Source organism: Pithys albifrons, chromosome 5, assembly GCF_047495875.1.
Source record: "Pithys albifrons albifrons isolate INPA30051 chromosome 5, PitAlb_v1, whole genome shotgun sequence".
In the NCBI taxonomy this organism is placed as follows: domain Eukaryota; kingdom Metazoa; phylum Chordata; class Aves; order Passeriformes; family Thamnophilidae; genus Pithys; species Pithys albifrons.
Genome location: NC_092462.1, coordinates 4937445 through 4960664, shown reverse-complemented (window position 1 = coordinate 4960664; position 23220 = coordinate 4937445). Strand labels below are relative to the sequence as shown.

At 41.9% G+C, this 23220-nt stretch overlaps 1 protein-coding gene across 2 annotated transcripts in view; it reads right to left on the bottom strand.

The window, feature by feature from the left end:
- Positions 1 to 23220, bottom strand: part of AFG2A (AFG2 AAA ATPase homolog A) — a 170996-nt gene that overhangs the window by 18745 nt on the left and 129031 nt on the right. For both annotated transcript variants that reach the window (XM_071555550.1, XM_071555548.1), the window contains one exon: positions 15388 to 15552. In XM_071555550.1, coding sequence (XP_071411651.1) covers positions 15388 to 15552 — 165 coding nt within the window. The remainder of the gene's footprint in view (positions 1 to 15387; positions 15553 to 23220) is intronic.

Below are 23220 nucleotides of genomic sequence, written 5' to 3'. Positions count from 1 at the left end.
CCTCTCTAGACTTCCGAAGACCTATTTCCTACAGCTTTACTGTTTCCACCTGAGACAGAAAGCTTTGTCTTTCCCCTGTGGAGTCAGTGTAAACAGAAGAACAGGAACACCTGGGTCCATGTGAAAGTGCAGCCTGCAGACTATCAGTCTGGGCTGCTCAGTTCTCTTAGCAAAAGAATGATGAAGTGAAGCAGGAAAAGAGCTGAAAATAGATGTTGATGCTGAAGTAAAAATGCATGTATCAACACGTGCAAAAAAACCCCCCAAACCCTTCTTTTTTATTCTCCGCCTGTTTTCAGAAAAGTAAACTCCCTCTAATTTTAGGTTCATCCAAAAGTAGAATTGCAAAAGCATTCTGCTGAACAGAGAATAGAATATTTTCCAAGTAGAATGTATTATTTAATCCAAAGCCAAATAAACAAAAGGTCAAATTCAACCTCACACATTTCCCACAGCAACAAACTTGAAAGAAAATATTGAAAAAGTAAATTTGAATAGTAATAATTAAAATCTTTTCAAAGTGAAACATTCTCATTTCCAATGTTGAAAAAAATTAAGTCAGTGATATAAAACTAAGGAAATTATTCAATTTACTGTTTCTAAATAATTTTTTACCAGAAGAAAATCTAAAGCAAAATTTATAAAAATGAAATTAATATCTGCATGTGTTCCTAAGTAAGCAATGAGACAGCTTGTACTGTACTACTTCATCCTATGCAGGATTTTTTTTTTTTTTAATTTGCCACCAGGCTCTGGGTTGAGGAAAAATCTTACGTGTTCCTTTTGCTTTGGGAAATGATTCTGGATAGTCTTTAGAGTGTTGCTGCACATGCAGCTGCCAGGACTGAAGAATGCTTGCAGCTCTCCCCCACCTTCTCTCCCCACACCATCCCCCCCGTGGAAGCTGGCAGGATACTTGGAGAGCATCTCATCAGCCAAACTGACTGATTGCATCATGTTCCAAGACTTAACCAGAACACATGGAAATCTTCCTTTTCTCAAATTCATACAGAAAATATTCAAAAAATACATTTCCCCACAGATTTTTGGGATCTTTCCATCTCACTGCAATGCTGTGGTTCAGCAAAGCACTGGAACAAAGGCTCAGCTGGAAGCACCTGAGTGAGCCTTCCTCCTTGTCAGTGGGAAGGATCCTGGAGGAGGAGGAGGAGGGCCTTGGCCTCCTGTTTGGAGCAAAGCACATGGTGAACAGCTTTGCTGAGCCGAGCGCTCTCGCTGACGGGCGCACGCAAGCCCGCGGTGCCGACCCTGCTGCACAGAGTCAGGCGGTTCCTGGAACAGCCAGGGATCAATCTCTGCCGGCTGCTGCCTCCTCTGCCAGCTCCATTTCAACTTGAAAAACGGGCTATCTGGAAAATTAGTTAAAACTGCACATTGCCTTGTTGTTCTGCTTGTTTTGGGGGCAGGAGGCTGGAGCGGGAAGAGTCATTACATGGTGAAAAGCAAAAAAACACATTTTCATGTGCAATTACTTGTATTAATGTGTATCATTTTACATACATAGTACATCTACATATGGAACCTATTATTATTGAGGAAATGTTTTTTTAATGAGGAAGACTGAACAATACTTAAGAGAGAAAATGTTCAAACCAATGTTAATTTGCAGCAGAAGTAACAAAATATTTTAATAAAAAACAGTAACAAGACTGGCTTTCTCATCCAGGATCAGCGACGTCCTATGTTTACACCTTGAGAACAGGATTTTGACTTCCATGGCTTTTCCAGCCTTTGCAAACCACCTGAACTGAATTTCAGCTCTGATTCTATTGAGGACTTGTAAGAGCAAGACCAATGCTTCAGCTCTACAGAGACACAGAGATAGCTCATTATATTTCTGTTTTCCAGAGCCATGGAAGCATTTTTCCTCCCTCCACTTTTTTTTTTTTACCAGCCTATGTCTGCCCTCCATTCCCAGTCCTCAAATTCATCCAAAAATAAAGTAAAAGAAAGGGGATTTAGGTAATACAATCACTTCTGTATAAATGTAGCTGATTATATTCTCAATTGCTGAGCATTGTTTCCTCTCCCTCTCCCTGCATACTGGGATTAATTAAGCTTTCCTTAAATGTTGCATACAAATTAAGAAGAAAGAAACAACAAAAAATCACTCACTATTTTCAAAGGAAAAAAGTCTGGTGCTAGAAGGTCCTGGCAGGCTAAACATTATTACAATAAACTGCTGGACTTTAAATGGTAAAAATAAGTCACTAAAAGCTCTCTGTTCCAAAACTGAGAGGCTTTCAAGAAAGACTGTTCCTGTAGGAAAGAGGTACTTTCTTTCAGGAATCATCTCCTAGCCAAGGATGAATTATTAGCATCGCATATAAACCTCAAAATAGACTCTCTCTGTTATCATAACGCAAACATTAATGCGTATTTGCTATTCCTGCCAAATGTTATCAGTGTTGTTCCGACTCACAGGGAACAACCTGTTCTGTGCGGATCCTGACTGGGGTAGGACTGGACTGGGTTTATCATTTTAACACCAGGATCGTTGTTTTGTTCACCTTGAGAAACCACAGCATGAGCAGCGATCCTGCGTGGGGACAGATACTGCACAGGGCTCTGCAGGGAAGGACCGAGAAGCTCCGGGACTGCCAGAGCAGCGGAGCGGCTCCTGTGGTCCAGGGAGCCGTGGCTCCCACCACTACATTAACTCACCCTCTTTATGTGCTTCATTTATTTAGTTTCAGGCACTTTCTAAATAGGTTGGGTGACTTCTGCTGTACGGTACAGTATTGGAATGGCAGGGAAAGCAGCACCAGCCATCCCAAAGTGGCTTGATGCAACCTGCTGGTAACGCCCCTCAGGAGACAGGTACCAAAACCAATGTGCAGACTGCTAAACACACAGTTTGTAATAATGCCCTAGAGGTGTTCTGAACATATAGATCCTCATTTTGAATCTCCATATGGCAAAGCCAGTCCAACTTTATATATGGCAAGCAATAAGGAGAATTATAATTTGTTCTGTTACTTGGGTTGCACAGATACCACCAAATGCAACACCAAGTGTTATGTAACAACTGATTTCAAATTATAAAAGTCACACAGGCATCATTTCAGGCTTTGAAATACAGTTTACTTCTTACCAAGTATGATGTGTCAAGTGATCTAATCAAATTCACAAGAAAGAAGAAAGCCATGAGATAATCCAGCCTAACTCCCAGCAAGCCCAGGACTGTTTCAAGTCAAATGTATTCTGGCAGAAGAGAGATTTATTACCACAGTTTCCTAATGCTATGTTTTCACATTTATCAAATGTTGCTATCATGCTCCACAGGGTGTTTACACCAAGCACAAGAGGCTCACCTGGATTAACACCACCTGCCTGACTCGGTGGGTCACTCTCTGCCTGTGCATCTTTGGTGCTGCATCTCTGTGACCAGCTTCTGCTTTTGAAAGAACTTACTGGATGACAACAATCGCTTCAGCTGCTCCAAGAAGACATGATAGAGGGGCACAGTTCATTTTAAAAGGCTGCTCTTTCATGTGTAGCATTGAGGCCACACTGAGTTGCGCTCAAGTTCAAAATGCCGATTAGGAGGAGAGGGATTCCTCTTCCACTGCTCCTCAGACATGGACAGTCACGTCTCTCATCAGAAACCTGCAAAAAGGAATACTGGAAGACCTGGAAATGTTTACAGTGGCTTAGCTTGGGACTAACTGACACTGAAAACACGCTTTCTCTTCGATGCTGCATAAATACAAGGGGTTTTCTTGGTTATGGAAAAATCATTTTTACTAAAAAACAAAAAAAAAGGGAATTCTGGAACGTTTTGGGTTGGAAGGGATCTTAAAGACGTCTTGCTCCAAATCCCCTGGCATGGCCAGGGACACCTTCCAGCAGACCAGGCTACTCAGAGCCCCATCCAACCTGGCCTTGACGCTTCCAGGGATGAGGCAGCCACAGCTTCTCTGGGCAACCTGTGCAGGGGCCTCATCACCCTCACAGGGAAGAATTTTTTCCTAATATCCAACTGAAACTTTATAAGTTATTTATGAAACCCCTTTCACATACAGAACTAAGGGAATTCCACTGCTGTAATTCACATCTAGTGAACTGGGACTCAGGTAATGGAAACATTTTTGGTTTGAAATGGCTGTAAAACGTAGCACATCTCCAGGACAAATTTCTGAAAATTGTTAATATTAGAGAAATTAAATATATGATAAAAGCTCCTATATGGCTGCATAAATAAGAAAGGAGACACAAGTATACCTACATTTACACATCTATAAAGACAGAATAACACAAGTAGGACACAAATCCCAAATGAACAGCAGGTCAAATTAATCGAATGATAGCACTACCTCAGTGGTAATAGTAGCAATTAATTTCTAAAAAGTCTCTAACAAAAGTTGAAATCTTTTCCCATCACACGAGAGATGCTTTTTGGCTGCATTTATACATCGTCCTGAGTAAACTGGCTGAATTGCAAAGACAGAACACTGTTGTAGAATAATGAAAGGAATGAAAAATCCTTTTGCTCGGGACTGACATTTATCAATATAAAATAGCCATTTTTGCCATTGTTTGAAGTAAGAGAAACAATTACATTACGCAAAATCATTTTGATACCACTGCCCTATTTCCTGCACATGTTGGTAAGCAAATGCCTCCTCCTCCCTCCTTATTGCTGTTCATTAACTCTCCACAATAAACATAATCCTTCCATGTCACACATTTGAGAGCACTCCGAAACTGGGAGGTTGGGCAACAGCATTGCTCTATGCAAAAACAGCCAAGTCCAGTCAGGAAACAGATTAATTTGAAAGCCTTAATTAATGACTGAACATTTATACAGCCAAGATTTATGAGTTACAAGGAAGTCAGTCCAAAACATAACACTCCCTCCTGAATGCAAGCTCTCTCTTTAATGGTAAACAATTAGCCCAGGGAAAGATCCTGTCTCTGTACTGAAGTTCACTTTCTTATTCCAACTTCCAAGCATTGATAGAAGACAAATTAATTTCATACTTTTTTCTTTTTTTTTTCCCTGCTCTTCCATAAATATTGTTCTTACTAAACATGGTTTAATGAAGACAAACGATACTTTTGCAAATGTAGAAGCAACGAATGTCAGGAATAAAGAGCGAGTTTTCATCTTTTAACATTCTGACTCTACTCCACTGACACCTCCTTATGACGAGTGCTTGCTATTTGAGTATTGTTTTAAAACAAGACTGCCAACATTTCTCTGTAAGTCCTCAGGCCTTAAACTAGAAAAGTCAAAATCAAGAAAATTTTTGTTCTCTCTTGTTTACCCTAATTACTGCACACATTTTCCTGCCTGCAAATTCTGTTTCACTAACAAGAGCACGGTTTGGTTCTCCTTCCCTTCGGTTTGTATAACACATAAATACACAAAAATGACACAGGAATGGCAAGATCCCATGAAATGGTCACATGGTTGATTACAAGAGTCTGTGATGAGCCCTCCAGCAACAGTGTGTGCCCTCCCTGGCAAGGGGGCTCCCCAAAACACCTCTCTCCAGGTACACACCACGACTGCCACTTGCACAGGTAACCACAAATGGAAGTGGCACGTGGCTTTTAGCTTTAGGGTTGGCATTTTCTGTTTGCTTGTGGCTGAACATCCAAGCTCCTGTTACGGGAAAAATCCCCACCAACCTGCCCTCCTGGCTTCTTCCCTTTAGTCCCTCATCCTTGGCTGAATGACAAAAAACACGTTGCACAAGGAAAATCAGCTGCTGAAGAGAGCAGAAAGAGTTTTCCTGATACGGACTCACTAATCCTTCCAGACTCCCAGAGTCCAACATCTGAGCTGGGCACATTTTTTTTTAACCCCTCTTCACCAGTTTATCATCAAATGGGAGCTCACTGGGAGCAGTTCTGGAAAAACACTAAATTGGTTGATCCCAGTAAAAAGCACCACAATAAGACAATACAGAAGACAGACTGCTGATCACCCCCTCCTTCCCCTCCAATGCTGTGTTGCACTCTGCAATGTTAAACAGAGTAGCAATTTTTAGTTTTATCACAAATTTACTTTGTTTGCTAGGAAATGAAGTAACAAACATGACAAAGCCCATCTCTTTAAGACGCCAATTACTTGGAAAAAAAATAACTCCCACCCCCACCTCTCTAAATAAGAAAATAAACCATCAAACAAAAACCAAAGCAGCTCTTTTAGACTGGACAAAACACTCTTGGTTCTCCTCCCTTGACAATGGGGATGTCAGGACTGATTAGGAATTGCACTCATCTTGGGCTTTGCTCTGTTTTCTTCCACTGCAAGTGGTCAAGCCAGATCCGATGGCTCCCTTCTATACACGCCATGCCATGGACAAATTACACAAGACTAAGACCTGAAAGGCTTTTTTCCTCCCCAGCTATCCTTGACGTTTTCATTACTCAAAGACAGGAAACAAAAAGCCTAAGCTGAGAACCAGTTTGAAAAAGTTCAATTAAAAAGCAAAACAGGACCACAGAATTGCTTCTAACATAGCTAATAATTTGTTGCAGAGTTATTATTGTGCTGTTTCCATCTGCCAATAACCTTTTAATCCTTTTGCCAAAGACAATCCAAAGTTTTGTGTATTTCCATATGTATTTAAGTGTAACCATAAAATGTAACTTGAAAATAATAACTTCCAATTTCTGATATACAAAAATCTGAAGCAGAGCAGTGCTTGTGCCCACCAGCTTTCCAGCAAGGCTCTGGAAAACAGAAATTACATGGTAAGAATGAAAATTGCCCTGTTTGACAACAAAGGTTTGGCTGCAAATAGATGAAAATTTCCCTGTTCCCACATTCAGCATCAGTGAATATCTTCATTACTAACAACTTCTCAAATAGTTTCAGAATTAAAGCTGAACAGCTTAATGCCACCAAAAAGCCACCAACTCCAACAGTGTTATTGCTGAAGTTTGAGGATTAAAAAAAAGAAAGCAGAAAAAATAAGATATTTCAACTATTCTTTCCCCAAAAAAATCTCACTTAGAAAAACAAAATTATACATAATCAAAACCTCTTTGAAAGGAATACAGAAGAGTGCATTTTCAAACTCAAGTAACTTTATAAGATGAGAAGTGCATAAGCTTGTGGCTTATCCCATTTTTAGGGATGGGAAATATTAAAGCATATCACAACTAAAATGTTAAGGAAAAAAACAAAACCTTTCCAAATACTTCATCAAGAATGATCATCCCACACAAAATAAACACTACATTCACTTTACAAAAGTGCAATAGTATTTCTCTCATGGGAGAAAGCAGTGGAAGCAGAAGAGTTGTGCATGTTCCACACAAATGTAGTTTTATTAGTGACAGCTTTTAAGTTTGAAATAAGGTATGTTTCCTGTTCAAGATATTCAGTCTACTGTGAGTTGATTTTATTACATATTATGTTATTATTCATTATTAGGCTCCAAATTTTTGTAACAGAAACAATTGCTTTGCTGATGACTGCCAAAGGCAAACATCCTATTTTTTATGTACACAAAGATACCACTATATGTTCAAATATTTTAATTCATACACACCCCCCCCCTTCAATCTTTGCAGTTCAGTGAAGTGTAAACTGTTAGTGTTGTCATTAAAATACATGTTCTTCATTCATAGCAACAATACTCAGGTGGATTAATAAGCTTTGACACCTGGGCTCTATTATGCCTCTGCCATTCATTAATGATTCTGCCACCACAACAGCAATTTAACTGGCAGGGTCCCAGAAATACAAGTAGGTCAGCACAAGGTGTTCCTCTGAAAGGTTTCATCTGAAACAACCATCCTATCCGAGTTAGCCTCCAGGTGCTGCATTTAAATATTCCTAGTGTCAGTTAAGATCACAATCAGAATTATTTTAGATCTCATTGACCAAGTAGTACCCTTGCTTTTGGAGGACTGATTCTCCAAAGGATGGGAAGATAATTTTGCTGCAGAAGCTGGGAGCCTCCTGCAGCTCTCCTGGCCAAGCTGGTGCCTGAGATTGTGCCTTAGTGCTACCTCCTTCAAGTCACAGAATCACAGAATGGCCTGGGTTGGAAGGGATATTAAAGATCACCCAGTTCCAATTCCTCTGCCATGGGCAGGGACACCTTCCACCAGACCAGGTTGCTCAGAGCTCCATCCAACCTGGCCTTGAACAGTTTCAGCGATGGGGCATCCACAGCTTCTCAGGGCAACCTGTGCTGGGGCCTCATCACCCTCACAGGGAAGAATTTTTTCCTAATATCTAATCTAAACCTACTCTCAGTGTGAAGCCATTCCCCTTTGTCCAGTCACTCCAGGTTCCTGTAAACAGTCCCTCTCAATCTTTCTTGCAGGCTCCCTTCAGGTTCTGGAAGGCCACAATTAGGTCATCCTGGAGATTTCTCTTCCAGTCTGAACAATCCTAATCCTCTCTGCCTTTCCTCAAAGGAGAGGTGCTCCATTCCTCTGATCATCTTGGTGGCCCCTCCTCTGGACTCAGCATATCCATGGGGAAAATTAAAACACATGTAAGGAAAAATAAATTGAACACTGACGGGAAGCCAGATATTGTACACTACTAAAAGTAGTTAACAGCCACTTCAGCAAGTCAGACAATTGCTAACTTTAAAGGCACAAGAAATAGCAATGGATACATAAGAATACTTACTTCTCCCTCTTTTATTAGAAAAGGGGATACAAATCAGTAATCTCATGGAAAATGAAACAAAAAACTTCACACCTATCTTTTGTTAATGTACTAAGACATACTCAGTATTTGCAGCAACTTGTATGCGTAGAGGATCTGGCTCTGAAGTTGACATATTAGAGTGGAGGATCAGGAATCAGTTTTCTATGAAGTGCAATGAGTTTCCGGTGACTTTCTCTAATTTTCATGCCTTGTCTTATACTTTAGGGCTAGAGCTGAGACAAACTGTTTCAAAGCAGCAAGTCCACTCCTAACCACATACTCTGTGACACATCATAACTCACAAGATCAAGTGCCAGCACTACAGGTTTAAATCAGAAAAACAGGTCAGTGTGAGGAAAAAGTGCTTATTATTTTTCCTTTTCCCTTTCTTAACATAAAAGCCAACTCTACTACTCTGAGCTGATATAAGCATTTGTATTACATAAATGAAAATACCTCAAAAGGCAGGAATAAGCCAACTTTTTCAATTCCTTCCTGATCACTGCACATACAATTTTGACTCTGAACTTTATACACCCTATTTGTGATCATTGCTGTAGTGAGAGCCTGTGCTTTAAGACTCTGAAGAATAATCCCCACTGTCTGATTAAAAAAAAAAAAAGAATTAAATTAAAAGTTGCTAGAAATAACTCACAGGCAAAAAATAAAACTCAAACAATAGCAGTAGCCTAAAGAGACATATTTTTTCCTTCAGGAATGAATTCCCATCTGCTTTTAAAGAGCAACATGTTTTTCCATTGCTGGGAATTACAGCCAAACCCAGGACAATAAAGCAGCAAAGCCAGAGGCAAGAGCAAAGGGGCAAGGGAAGCTGACTGAGTATCAGTCTGGGTCCCTCTTTTATAAGTCTGTGTGTTGGTGACAGCTCAACAGTCCCCTGCTGTGCTGGCAACACACTCCCCTCTGCCACCCTCGACAAAGGGGAGCTCCTGGATACTCTGCTGTGTGTGGAAAAGGGAAGGCAACACCAGGGAAGGAGGCACAGACAGCACAGTCGGTGCTGCTGGTGAGTCCAGGCATCTCCCATGGCCTCGGCTGGTTTGGTGAAACTACAGCTGGTTTGCACAAGCTCATAGGAAGGCACTTCATCCTGACACAGGTAATGCTCCTGTGGATGCTGTTTCTGTAAACAGGGACACAACGAGAAACAACCCTGCAAAAGCACAGGGAGCTTTATGAGGAAAGAAAATCTCAGGTTTAAGAAGTAAGCGAAATTCATATCTCAGCACAGCTTGGTGCTCATTCAAATTCCCTCTGGCTTTTTTCCCCAAGTTCCTCTGAGGATCACTGTTCTCCGAGTTACTTAGGAAGCAGTTTTGTCTGCATCCTCCTGAGCTGTTAATGGGTCTGACCTTTTCGGAAACGCTAATGCCCCTTCAGCCAGACGCATTAAATCTCCTCTGCTTGATTAAACTATTAGCAAATCATTATCTCGCTGAAGGGAAGAATGTTCCTTCCCAGATTAGCTTGCCATGCATAAATTCCAGTGCAAATATTCCCCTCTACACCAAACCTTACATTTTGCATAAACACGTTGATTGCCAACCATGCTTTATATCCTCCCAGGGTGAGTGCCCACAGTACTTTATCAGGTCTCAGCTGGGACAAAATGTGATGAAAATCCATCCACACTGGGCAACAAACCCCACCTCTCACCTCTGAAAAATGCATGATGGGAAGCAGATCTTTCTAAAGGGACTGAGAAGAAGAGTTTGGAGGGAAGGCTTTCAGCACTGCCATGCCCATGAGTGATTACCCACATACCCAGGTGCTCCTGCTGCCCTCATTCCCAATCTGCCCAAGCACATTCAGCACGTACGAGGCGCTTGCGAGACCAGCAGCAAGCAGAATCCCATGGGAAGTCCTGTGTAGTCAGTTATTTCCTTTCCGGTGATTCATCTCGTTTATCCCAAACACTGACATTCGGAAAACATTCCCAATGCCAGGTATTTCCTCACCTTCCAGCCACCTGTGCCAAACACATCCTGAGCACTGATAGATGTGTGTAGGAAGGCAGTGATCCTGTATTACCCACGTTGGATGAAGGCTGAGTCTCTTTTCCTCACCCACCCACACAAAAATGTTCACTTTTCAATGAGTGATATAAATTAACAGATCCTCTGCATCATTCCAAGAGAAACATCAGAGGTTCATCTGAGGCCTTAATCTTGCTGTGTTTCAGTTTGACAACGTTCCTGACTTTGAAAATCTGTAATTTCACTGTAATACCATATCTTGATGTGGAGCTAAGCTGTGCCTTCAGAAGGAAAGGCCATCCAGCAGTGCCAGGCCAGACTCATTTCAGCCACTGATGCTTTAACAACCACAGAATGTTTTCAAATCACACATTTCTGATGCGACATATGCATTTCTTGGTGGTATTTTAGAAGTACAAACTCTGATGGCCCAGCCCCAAGGAATGATGTGTGCAGCACCTTCGACACCTGCTGAATCCCATGGGAATTGAACATGCTCAGGATTTAGCATAACTAAGCAGAAAAGCAACAAGCATCTTTGCATTTAAAGATTAAACCCCTGAGCTTCAGCCAGGACATGATTTGTTGTTTTCTCTCCATACAGAGACTTCACTACTTCCTTTTTTAAAATTTTTAGGATGTCTTCACTCCCAAGCTGTGTCTCTTTTTAGGCTACTGTATAGGATTGAATCCATTGCCATCTAAAAATGCTAAGCAGAAAACCTTTTCCTTAAGACTGGAAGATCTTTTCCTTCATGGAAATCTAGATGTGAAGAAGATAACACATCCTTATTTGTCAAATGTCCTTTCCCTCCCCCCTATATCTAAGCCTTTTCTCCCCTTTACTGCAGATGTTGTTTACTAGAGACAGATTTTTCCCAGTCTCTTAAAAAGACTCTTTATCCTCTTGTACACCTATGACAGAACTCACCCTCATTCCTTTTGTACTTAGTATCTTCCTCTGGAACAAAGAGAGGAATTTGGAGAGGTTTTGGTTGTTTGGGGTGTTTTTTTATTAAAGTTAACAGTTTAAATATGTCAATATCTGGTAAACAAGAGGATGCATGTTTTGGAATACATATTTTAAGAGTCAAAGACTCAAGCTGATTTGAGCCAGTTTGCTGCTACAAAGACCTTTTTGGCATCAAACCTGCTCTTATTTGAGTCAGAGCAAACCTTCATCAGCTTGCTTTTCTTCCCCTTCACTCTCTGTGCTCCCATTGAGAGTTATTGCAAAGTGAGAAAGATATTTTTTACATTAACTGTTCTACTTCAACTAAGAACCAGTGAAAGATTTACAGGTTCCAAGATTCCCGCTTTCCTATTGTGTCCTGTAAGCATGGAAACTGATAACACTATAGAAACCATGCCAGGCTTGGCTTTCACCATGACCTGCTTTCCACCAATATAAAAGCAGTCAGTCCCATTATCTTACTTTTATAAGCACACTCATCTGAAGAATATTGTCATCATATCCAGACTATTCCAGTTTTTATTACTTCTATCCAACTTCAAACTCAAAACAACTCAACACTTGATTTCAGTTTCTGCCTAAAACTCCCTCTCTGCTACTGCCTTTTAAATTTTAACAAAAACATCATCTGACTGGGGTTCAGACCATAAAAGTGTCCCTTACTTTACTGGGTTTATTTTCCTTTTTATCACATACTTTCTGGCTTTATCCATTCCTCATCCAACCACAAATTAAAAAGGTGAAGCATGTGACTTTGTGGAAAGCCAGTCCTTCCAAAAGATGGGCTATATGGCAGTAGCAGCACCATAAAAACAAGCAAAAAATAACTCACACTGCTTGTACTTTAAAACATTGCTTTTAAATACTTCTGTGGCCAGATCTTTAATTAATTCTACTTTAGTGAGAAATCAAACAGATTAAACTTTTCAGCATGAAGTACAACAGCAAAAACGCTCTAGGAAAAAGCTGTGATCAAATTGTGAACAACCTCAGAGTGAAGACATCCTAATTATATAAAACCATTAAAAATTATCAGATTTATAAAAGCTGGCCCTCCAGCAATTTTGCCCAAAATAAAACAGAGGAACACTAGATTAAACCTTATAAAACTTTCACTGCAGCATGCTGTTTGTTGTTTTAACCATTTTTATCACTTTTAAGGACTTCTCTGTGCCTACCAATTTCTTTCCTGATTTACAGATACTGAAGTAGCCTTAAAGGAGAGCCTCAAGCACTGCTGCACAGCACTGCTCCTAAAGGGTCTGGAAATGCAGATTGTACTCAAATCCAAAAATTTCTAGAAAGCTGAGGATTTGTTTGACCTAAAAACGAATGGTACAGACATTGCTCATCTAATGTCTCTTTTTTATTACATTAAACTTCACTTACACACGAGAGAAGGAAACCGTAATTCACCCTCATAAATTACCTTCCATCTTCTTTCACATGAAACAGTGGGAAGTAATCACCCTATTTTGCTATCTTGATGTATCTTTAAAGGTACTCATTAAGAGAAATGTACATCCAGCAGGTGAATAGAGATAACTGGTCATAAGTGATGACAGGCAAAAATGTACAAGTATCTGATCTGACAAAGGGCCAAGTTGGAAGCCAGATGCTCACTGAACTATCCACTTTACTGGCTGTTTATTCAGCTCATGTCAGGATGATTCAACGCATCTTTACACGCAACTCCCTATTCATAAGGCATCTTCCAGTCACAAAACCAAGCATTTTCCATTTCTTTTTCTAAACAAAGGGCAGAACAGTGGAATGGGAACTCGCCATTCAGCAGCGGAAACTATTTGTAAGGCTGGGAAGCTGGAGACACCAGGAAGAAAAGGCTTTAATGAAATGGCCACTGTGCGTGCCAACTGCCAAGACTTTTTATGCATTCTTCCAAGGAACACTGACTGGGGCTTTTTCTGTATCTACTCTTTGCATCCCAGTTATTATAATACTCTGAATGATGCAAAAGAACAAAATTCATGAGCAATGCCGTATTAGAAACAGGCAACCCTTTCTTCTCCCCTTCAACTCGTCTGTAGCTGCACTCAATGACCCATTAACTTATTTTTGGTTCTGTACAAAGCCAGCACCAAGACATTTGTGACTCATTATGAACCAGGCAAAGGAATTCACCACTAGAGCTTCAGTTGATCCAGATCCAAAGGAAATCCCCATATGCTTGGAATTTCTAAAACACAAGCATTGCAGTTGTTGCCTGGTAAGACAACAGTTTCCATACACAAGGGAAGATATGTTTATATTTATGTTTTTGGAGGCTTGTAGCTCAGCCAGAGGCAGATAAATTTTCCCAAGGCAGCACAAGCTGCATCATAGACACCTAGATATGAACACAGCACTGTTTCAGGTCACTGTTCCAAAGTGTGGAGGCAGTAGAGCTGTGACAGTTTTTCAGACAGATACTTAAGCCTGAAATCCTTTTCACTGGTGCCTTGTTTTCATTATGAGAGCCCACATTCTGTGGCAAAGAGATGTGCTACACAAACCAGCTCTGCTCACTGTGCAGCTTTCATTCATTTTTTTCCAGAGCACAGCCTGTCCTGTGGAGGAGGCAAGATCTTGTGGGTTCAACTTTGGTGTTCTCCTGGTGACACAGCTTCCCAAAATGAGCCCAGTGCCCTCAGCAGCCAGAGGTTACTAGTAGGAAACACAGCATTTTACAACTTATCAGCATTTGTGTGGTAGCTAAATGAGCAGAAATCTTGCCTGGGAGCACCATGTTCAATGCCCAGAATCACACAGTCACTCCACCATCACCCTCTCTTTTGGACCAAGGCAGAAGTTTAGCTTATTTCCCTGCCCTTGTAAACAGCACACAGAAAGATGGGGGGCCAAGGCAAGCACATCACATTTTCCACTCTGCTATGGAAAAACTAGAAGGTGACTATGTAATTAAAGATGGTGCGATAATACACTAGGACTGGTTACAGGAAGGTGGAAATTCTGGTATTTTGTACCTTTTAAGGGCTTGACTTGGCAACCTTAATAACATTCTTTGAATTTTTGAAGTAATATCATTACTTGCAATTAATTAAAATGAGGAAAGTATGAAATATTCTTTCACAAGAAACTGACGGGAATAATACTGAGAGAGCAGAGCAGTGACCACTAATGTACTGATACTCATTATAACTATCAGGCAGCAGTTATATAAAAGGAGAAAGTTTCTCCTTCTGCTCAGGACAGGAAATAATTGTCTGATATCCATTGTCAGAAGCTAACTCATAGCAACAAGCTGTAATACTGAGTGCTGCTGTGAGGTCTTGATTATATGGAATAGGAAAATACAAGCTTCAAAGTGACCTGTGACTGGCTTGCAATTCCCCTACACTGTTTCCTAACTCTGTCTCTCCTCCTTCCATCTGAGGCTCTCAGTCAAAATCCTAAACCCAAAAGATCCCAGGGGATGTGGAAAGAGACAAATGAACTGCCTGGGGAGTGTGGAGGCATTTGCCTCCACCTCCCTTCACTCCTGGCAGCACAACCTTCATGAAGCTGGGATCATACCGTGGCTCACCCCAAAGGAGACCTTTCCCCTGGCAACAATCCTCTGATGGACATCTTGAATTAAAAAAGCCCCAGCTTGCATTCAGCTCTATGAGCAGAAACACAGACATGTCTCACACGATTCCTTTCAGAATTCCCACCAGCACTTGGAGAAGGCTCAAGGGATGGTATCTGGATGATACTGCAGTTCAACTTCAAACCTCATTGTGTGTACTGTGTCTAGGAAGTTTTACCTCTGCTCCTGAGTACTTCTGTGTGTGCTCCACGAGCTCAGCTAAGCAGACTTCATCACTAACTGGCATGGACTGGAAGTGAAGTTTGAAGATCTCCCTGCGAGTGGCTGCATCAGGCAATGGCACGTAGATAATTCTGTCTATTCGTCCTGGTCTCAGCAAGGCCTGCAATCAAAGCATCACAGGAAAAGTGATGGCACATCAAAAAACTAAGACTCAACTCAAACCCAACAACATCACAAAATAACCAACAATTTCAGCAAAAGCAAGAAGCTGCACAAGAAAAGACAGGCCACTCAGTTTGTGAAATGCCAGTTTATGGAAAAAAGGAATCATAAAGGAACCACAGTTCATTTTCCTAAAATAATACTTTTAGACTTGTTGCAAGGTGTGCTGGAATGCTGGGACTTGGCAGGAGGACTGGTGGCAATGGATGCATCCCAAGTTCAGATCTTTCATCAAGACATCAAGTGGAGAAAAGAAGGGTTTTTTGAAGTGAAGCTTATATTCTAGATTAATGTTGCTTTATCCCAAATTATTAGAACTGCATGTGCTTACAGAAGAACAGGTTACCCTGACAGAGTTTTTATGCAAAATAAGGTAACAACAGGCAGGGGCCAGCGATGCTCAGCTTCAAAAAGGGAGAAAAAACACAGATTTCCCTAAACACTACAGTTAGTACTTTCTAGCATCAGCTTTGAGCTGTTGGAAAAACGTTGGGATTTCCTTCCCTTATGCCAAAAGACAACTGAAAATTCAACAGATGAATGCAGGTAACAAACAAAGGCCCCAGCAAAGTGCTTGCCCTTGCACTTTGGTTTGCCCCACTGGGGAGAATGGAGGGGACAGAACAAACTGGGCAGCAGAATCGGACAACACAAGGGGGAACAATGGCCATGAAGGGCAGTGTGGGGGATTCAGATTGGATGGGGGGAAAATTTGTAGAAAAGAAGCACAGCCTTAGGGCAGGTCATTGGGGAGGCTGTGGGAACTCTTGTCCTTGGGGGTTTTGTGGCTTAGCCAGAGGAAGCCAAGCTCTCCCCTGAGCAGGTACTGGTGATAATCCCACATGTGCAGGAGGGGGATTGCAGGGCCTCTGGGAGCTTCCTCCAACCAGCGTTTCTGACTCTGTGCTTTCTGGACAGGGTCAAAAAGTAAACATTATCTATATATAAAACAGTTATATCCGATATACAGGAGAAGCCAAGCTCTTAAATATATGAGAAGAGAGGAAACTCATTTCCCTATATTTATAAAAAAGATTTCCAAAGTTCTTGAAAACCACCTACAGTAAAAAGAGTAAAAATGCTCCCATCCGTTCTTACTTGACATACAAAAAAATCCCAAAAACACAATAATCTTGTGCACAGCAAATGCACATAAGTAGTATTTAAACTATTTTTAAAAAACTGAACAATGTTTATAAGATTCAGCATGTAACCTAAATTGTTTTTATGTTATGGTTCTCCCTTGGGCAGAGTAGTTTGAGTTCCAGATGACTAGAGATATTGCATGGCTGTCCTGGGCTGTCAGCCAGTAAGTCTTTTCCCAGCCTGATCATGTCAGTGAAAGTCATGCTGAAAAAATAGTAGGAAAGAGCTTTCCTTCCTGCACAGCATTGATCAAGTTAACACCCTTCCTAGAGTTTCTTTAAAAAGACTGTTGTGGTGCTTCAGAGTGGAAAAATGTATCCTGAATGTTAAGAGATGTCTTGTTATTTTTAAAACAGAAGATGAAAATGCTCAGCAGAAAGCACACGGCACCGTGGTGTGCTGCAGGGAGCTGTGTAAGGATAGAACAAGGAATATATTTGCTGTGAAGACCAAAAGGTCTGTATCCAGCCCTGTACCCTGTCCCTGCAGTGGCCAGCGCTGGATCCCTAGAAAAGAGAGCAAGAAACAAGTTGTCCACAGATATTTCCTCACCAGACTGTGCTGCTTTCCACAGCCCTTCTGACACATCCACCAAACTACTCAGCTCACTGATGATAACACGACCAGTGTGCAATTCAGTGTCCAAATCGTGTGTGTGTCAGGATGTTGCCATTTTTTGCCAAGGCACTTGAAAGAGAAATTAGCCCATAGCTAATTCTATTATTTAGAAGAAGCAAGAGATGTTCATGTGAGTATGGTGGTAGGCCTCTTTTAAATCAAGGCAGGTTTCATCAGGACACCCAGATAATTAGAACTTTTTCTACAGCCAGCTTAGGTTCCCAGTGATGTATGACCAGGGCCGTTGTGCAAGTGGGACAGGAAAAATGCCTTGTGCCAATGAGCTGGGAGAAAGCTCCCCATTGCCTCGCATCGGCTTTTGGTTCCGAGACATGATCTCCCAGCACAGCAGAGCACCCACACTGGCAAAGCACAACTGCAGATGTAACACACTGAATACACTTTTTTTGGTCAGTTCCTACAAAATTTGTTTCCTCGAGTCTGTCCCCAGTGCTACGTGTTTTATATATAGTCAGAGCTGGAGGTCAAAGTTTTAAACATGCTATCATTACTTTTTTGCTACAATCAGGCCTAGGGACCTTATCCAAGACAGACAGATGTGCTGGGAACTGTACAAAAAAAGCATCAGTCAGTCTCAGCAGCGCTGCTGCTTTTATTGACACAGACAAAAAGGAGAGAAAATACTCTGTAGCCTCAGATTGAGACGAGTCAAATTCCCTCCAGCCCACAGAGACAAAAGCAGATTGAACTGAGAGTGGGTCTCCACCAGCCCTCCCAGTGACCCTGAGAGACCCGGAACACAGTGTGACTGCTCCTCGCTCTTCTGTCACCACCTTGTCCCTTTGGCAAGCCACCACCCCTCCATGCTCCTAAGGAACTAAAAGGAGAGGGAGAGGGTGACAAAGGGGGCTCCCTTGACCCATCCTGCATTACTGGAGGATGAAGCCCTGGTGAGGGGCTGTAGGTGGGCTGCAGAGCTGCTTTGCTGCTGGTGCTCGGAACGCAACCAGAGAGTTACAGCCACTGGTTTGCTGGGCATCAGTGCTGCCCTTTCAGGCTTCTAATCTCTGCATGCTTCTTAGAGAGATACTTTCCCTCTCCAGCCAAAATAATTCAGGACTCAGAACCGAGCAGCATGTAGAGGTCAGCAATAAAGGAAAAAGGTATCCCTCATGATGGTTTTGCTCACTGGGGGAAAGTGAGCTCTTCCTGGGTTGCTTAGTGAAGCCTGCTGTGGCATGAGGTGTGGCCACCAGAGGTGTTGGCTTCAGCAGAGGCTCAGGCCATGCTCACCAGCTCGCTGGCAGCAGCGCTGACTTTGAGGGATGCTGGCATCACTTTTTCCTCAATGCCACGTTTTGTACAAACCTAGAGCCTACTTCTTTTCTCAGAGGGATGTTGCATGATCCAGGCTTCACTATGGGAAGGGTTTCAGAGGTGGTTGCTCTAAGCTTTCACAGGCCATTGCAGAAGATGGAGCTTCAGTCTTGCAATGTGCACTTTGAAAATTCTGAGGAGAGCAATAAGGACAAGGAGGTCACCTCCAGACCAGCCCCACTGCCTGCAGGGGCACTGGGATCCAGTGACAACCCATTGGCGAGGCACAATATGAAGGCACCTGGATTGATGTGGAGCTGGAGGAGCAGGCAGTGGCTTGGCTGAGCAGGAGGAGAGGCAGGTGGGGGAGGGCGAAGAGTTGAAGTGGGGCTGCAGGTCGAGGCAGATACGTGCAGTGGAGAATTAACCGCTCGCGGCTGGGAGATGCAAAAGCGATTTGAGGCGAGGAGCACACAGAAGGTGGGAAGTTGATGGGGCCAAAATTAATTGATGTGTGCACAGAGCTACATAATTCACTGATGTTGAGATGTGAGGGTTACATAATTTACATCGGCCAGAAAGGGCACAAAATTAAGTAATTGGGGTTTTGGTAGAAACCAGAATACTTCAAAACCAGAATATTTCATGCCATTACGGAATTCTTTTGCAAGTTTATGTAATTTTTTTGTTGTTCCCACAACAGTTATGGAAGGGGTCTAAGTGCACACGCACTGAAAGGTTATTAGTGGTACACAGGCACAAATGGTCTTCTGGGGAGCACTAAGAAAGTGGGATAATTGTCCTGTAAATATATAGTATTATCAACAGCAAAACCACATTTTTATGGAGAAGAAAGTGCTTCAATTTCAAAAGTAAATGGTTCAAACTTTTGTAATTAAAAGAGAGTATTTCTTCAAAATACATAATTGAAAAAGATAGCTAGGTCAAAAATGTCTGGTTTGTGTGCAATTACCAAGATAATTATTTCAGAAAAGAAAAATTTAAACAGGTAAAGCCAATAAAATACTTGTGGTTCCTGTTAAGAATGGACTGGAATTAACCTTATGGCTTTGCTCATTTTCCTCCTCCTCTTTTTTTTTTCCCTAATTTTTTATTTTTTAAAGCCTCTATCTTTAGTTAGCTTTTCAAAACTCACATTGTCCAAGAATGTAGAATTACAACACTGGCAGAAGCAGACACAACTGATGAGCTTTCTGTTGGATAGAAAAAAAACCATCTTTCCTACTGACATACCTCCACAGACATGCCTAATTCAGCAAAAGCATTTCTAGATCAGATCTTACACCAAAAAGTCATACATAAACATAAACCATGTGAGAGGGTAACCTGGCATTAGAAAAAATAAATATAATTTTAAAAACCCAAACAGTATATGGCATATTGAGGTGTGTAAAACAAAGCAAGTCAGTTCAACAGGTACCAGAGCTCATCTGAAGAATCAGTGCTGCTGCATGTTCGCTGCTTCAATCAATCTCCACAAGTAGGAACAGACTTTCATACTAAATTTAAGATACTGCCTTTCAAGTAAATACATTGCTTAAATACATTGCTTTTAATGTAGAACCTAAAACATGCACCTAAAAGTTTAATTTTGCCTTTGGAGACCATTGGAATTAGACCACTGATGAAAACAAGAGGACTGGAGACAGTTCCTTTGCAACTAAATCCTTCCAATTTAAACTGACAGTTGCTATTTATGAACCCCAGTTGTGGCCCCTACTTACATGGACTCTTCAATACAAGAGATGCTCCATGTCTTGTAACCTCAATGGGTAATGCAATTTTTTTTTACTTTCATCCTTATAGTATTTGAGCATTCTAAAGCATTTTAGAGTCATAGAATGAATAGAATCATAGAATGGCCGGGGTTGGAAAGGACCTTAAAGATCATCCAATTCCAATCCAACCCCTCTGCTGTGGGCAGGGACACCTTCCACTTGCCCAGGTTACTCAGAGCCCCATCCAGCCTGGCCTTGAACACCTCCAGGGATGGAGCATCCACAGCTTTCCTGGGCAGCCTGTGCCAGGACCTCACCACCCAGTCACAGCCTTCCTGTACTCTGTGCAAGCAGTAACTGCTTGGGAGATGCTTTCCATGGTTATGCCCACATGTCAGGACAGATGCATTGCAAGCATGGCAAGCACCAAGGCCTTCCTGTGCCATCATTTATCTCTGGCAGGAGTGCAGTCAGCTCCCATAAAGGCGCTTCTCCTACGCTTTTGAGGCTCACCTCGGTGCCTGATATTTTTGTTCTCACTCTGTGTGCCAGAGCAGGTCATGCTCCTGGCCCAACAGATCAGGAAGCGCTTGGCATTTCAAGATCTTTGAACATTTCAAGTACAGGAAGCTCATCCATCCTGTTTGCTAGACAGGCTAGTGGAGGCTTTTTGCAACCATGGATTAATTACCAAAATTAGAAGGTGTTGAGGGGAACAGACACTTTGGAGTGCCACTAATAAGGACTTAAAAAACATAGTTCAACAGAGAGCTAACTGTTATTGTTCCATGAGGCTGTTATTCCCCCTCCATCTGGCAGGAGCTGCCACAGGAGGCAGCCCGAATTCCTGTGTTGTAGGTGACATGCTTATTCACTGTGTCACAAGGCTGGAGTCTTGTAAGTACAGGCTCCCGAGTGAAGCGATACTGCTCTGTTCTTGCCAAGAGCCCCTTTCCTCACACTCTTCCACCTCCCCACCTTCTTCCCTCTGTGCCAATGTCTGTCACCACTGTCAGCATGTGCCAACATCTCTAAGTTCCCCTCTTTGATGACTTTTTGCTGTTCACCACCCCTTGTACTTCTCCCAAGATTTGTACAGATTACTCTCTGTTGTCTTACACAACATCTACGGTTCCTCTCAGGGTGGAGCAGTTGGGTTCCATAACCTATGGTATATCCACTACTTCATAAACTGCATTCACTAAATGAATTTTATTAAATATTAGAAACTCCTAGAAAATGCTGCAGTCTCCTATCATCAATCCCTACACAAAGGCTTCCCTTTCCACATAGATTTCTAAAAATCAGGCTGCACAGCCCTTCCATCATGTCAGTCTTGCTCAAGACCCGGAGCATTGTGCAAGTTGACAAGAAAAGACATGATAGGTTTGACAGCAGGTGTTCAGGAAGAATGTGTGCTACCGAGTGGCAGCACAGCAGGAACCTTTCACTCTGGCAGTAACCAGAAGCACTAATTAAAGGCAGAGATGGTTTGATACACTGGCAAACAGTAAACTAAATTCACCAGGGAGACAGTTGATATGATTGGAGTCCAAACTGAGATGAAGAGATACGGAGCGAACCATCTCAAAAATAAGAATGTGATCTGTCCCTCACTGCTTAGCAGTCAGATGACCCTGCTTGCAGCATCTACTCACTTTGCTTATCCTCCAGGTCAGCACCATTAGTTAATCTTTTCTCCTCAACCACTAATTTTTACCTGTTTCCAGTTTGTCTCACCAAGAGATGGAATCTTTACTCTGTAATTCAATAATCTTCTGGAACTGCTCTCTTTGCTGGCTACCAATAGGAACTAACAACTTCAGCCATCAATCTCTTAGTTATTATTGCAAAACACAGTTTACCCTGCAGTGCCAGCATGCAGAAAAATAACACATTCATCTTTCCTTATAAAAAGAAACCTGGGGAAAGAACTTCCTTGAATCAATAGAAGCCAAAGGTGTCAACTGCTTGAAAGACACACTCTGCTTCTGCATGTTTCCCAGCAAATCAGTCATTTCCACTAAAGGTGGTGATTTTAAACAGATATGAGTATTCCTTAAATAACTAACTTATAAACAGGCAGGTTTTAAAGTGCTTCAAGAAAGCAAAAATTTCCAGAGTTGATGTGAAAGCATATGAAGCCTCAAAATCCTCTACAAAAGGTCTTGTCTTTCCAAACCTGCACAAAGCTGGACACAACAAAATACTCTCATCCTTTTAATCAGAGTGACAGCAGTGTCCCCACTGCTGTACATCGCCATCCTGCCTGACAGATCTTGATTAATACACCTAATTCATGGGGAATCGTGGAGAAAGGAGGCTTGAGGAGACTTGTTTCATTGCAGCAATGAGACTGTGCAAACACAACTGTGAGGAACAATGTGCCAATGTGCTCCTTGGCCCGTGCAGACAATGGCAGAGCACGTTTTTATGTGGTTTTGTTCAGATAGGATTAAAATGTCTCAAGAAACTGAGTTTCAATCACTTCACTTGGCAGAAACATCTGCAGGCAGATACTCCACAGCTGCAGAACCAGTATCTCCATGCCTTATTTTTTTCATCCATCTGATATTTCAAACAGTTAAATTGGCCAGTTGGCACCAATGACTGCAGTGCTCATTGGGAGCCAAGCTTTGCCCAAGCCTCCATCTATAAAAGTCTAAACCCATCAGCAACACAGCCCATTTTCAATGCAGTAAAAAGCAGTGCAAATCCAAGCAACCCGACTGATACAATTCCACTCTGGCACCACAGAAATTCAGCTTCAAATCACTTTCAAACCCATGGAGGCACCAACAGGGAATCAGTCCCCTCTGCTTTGT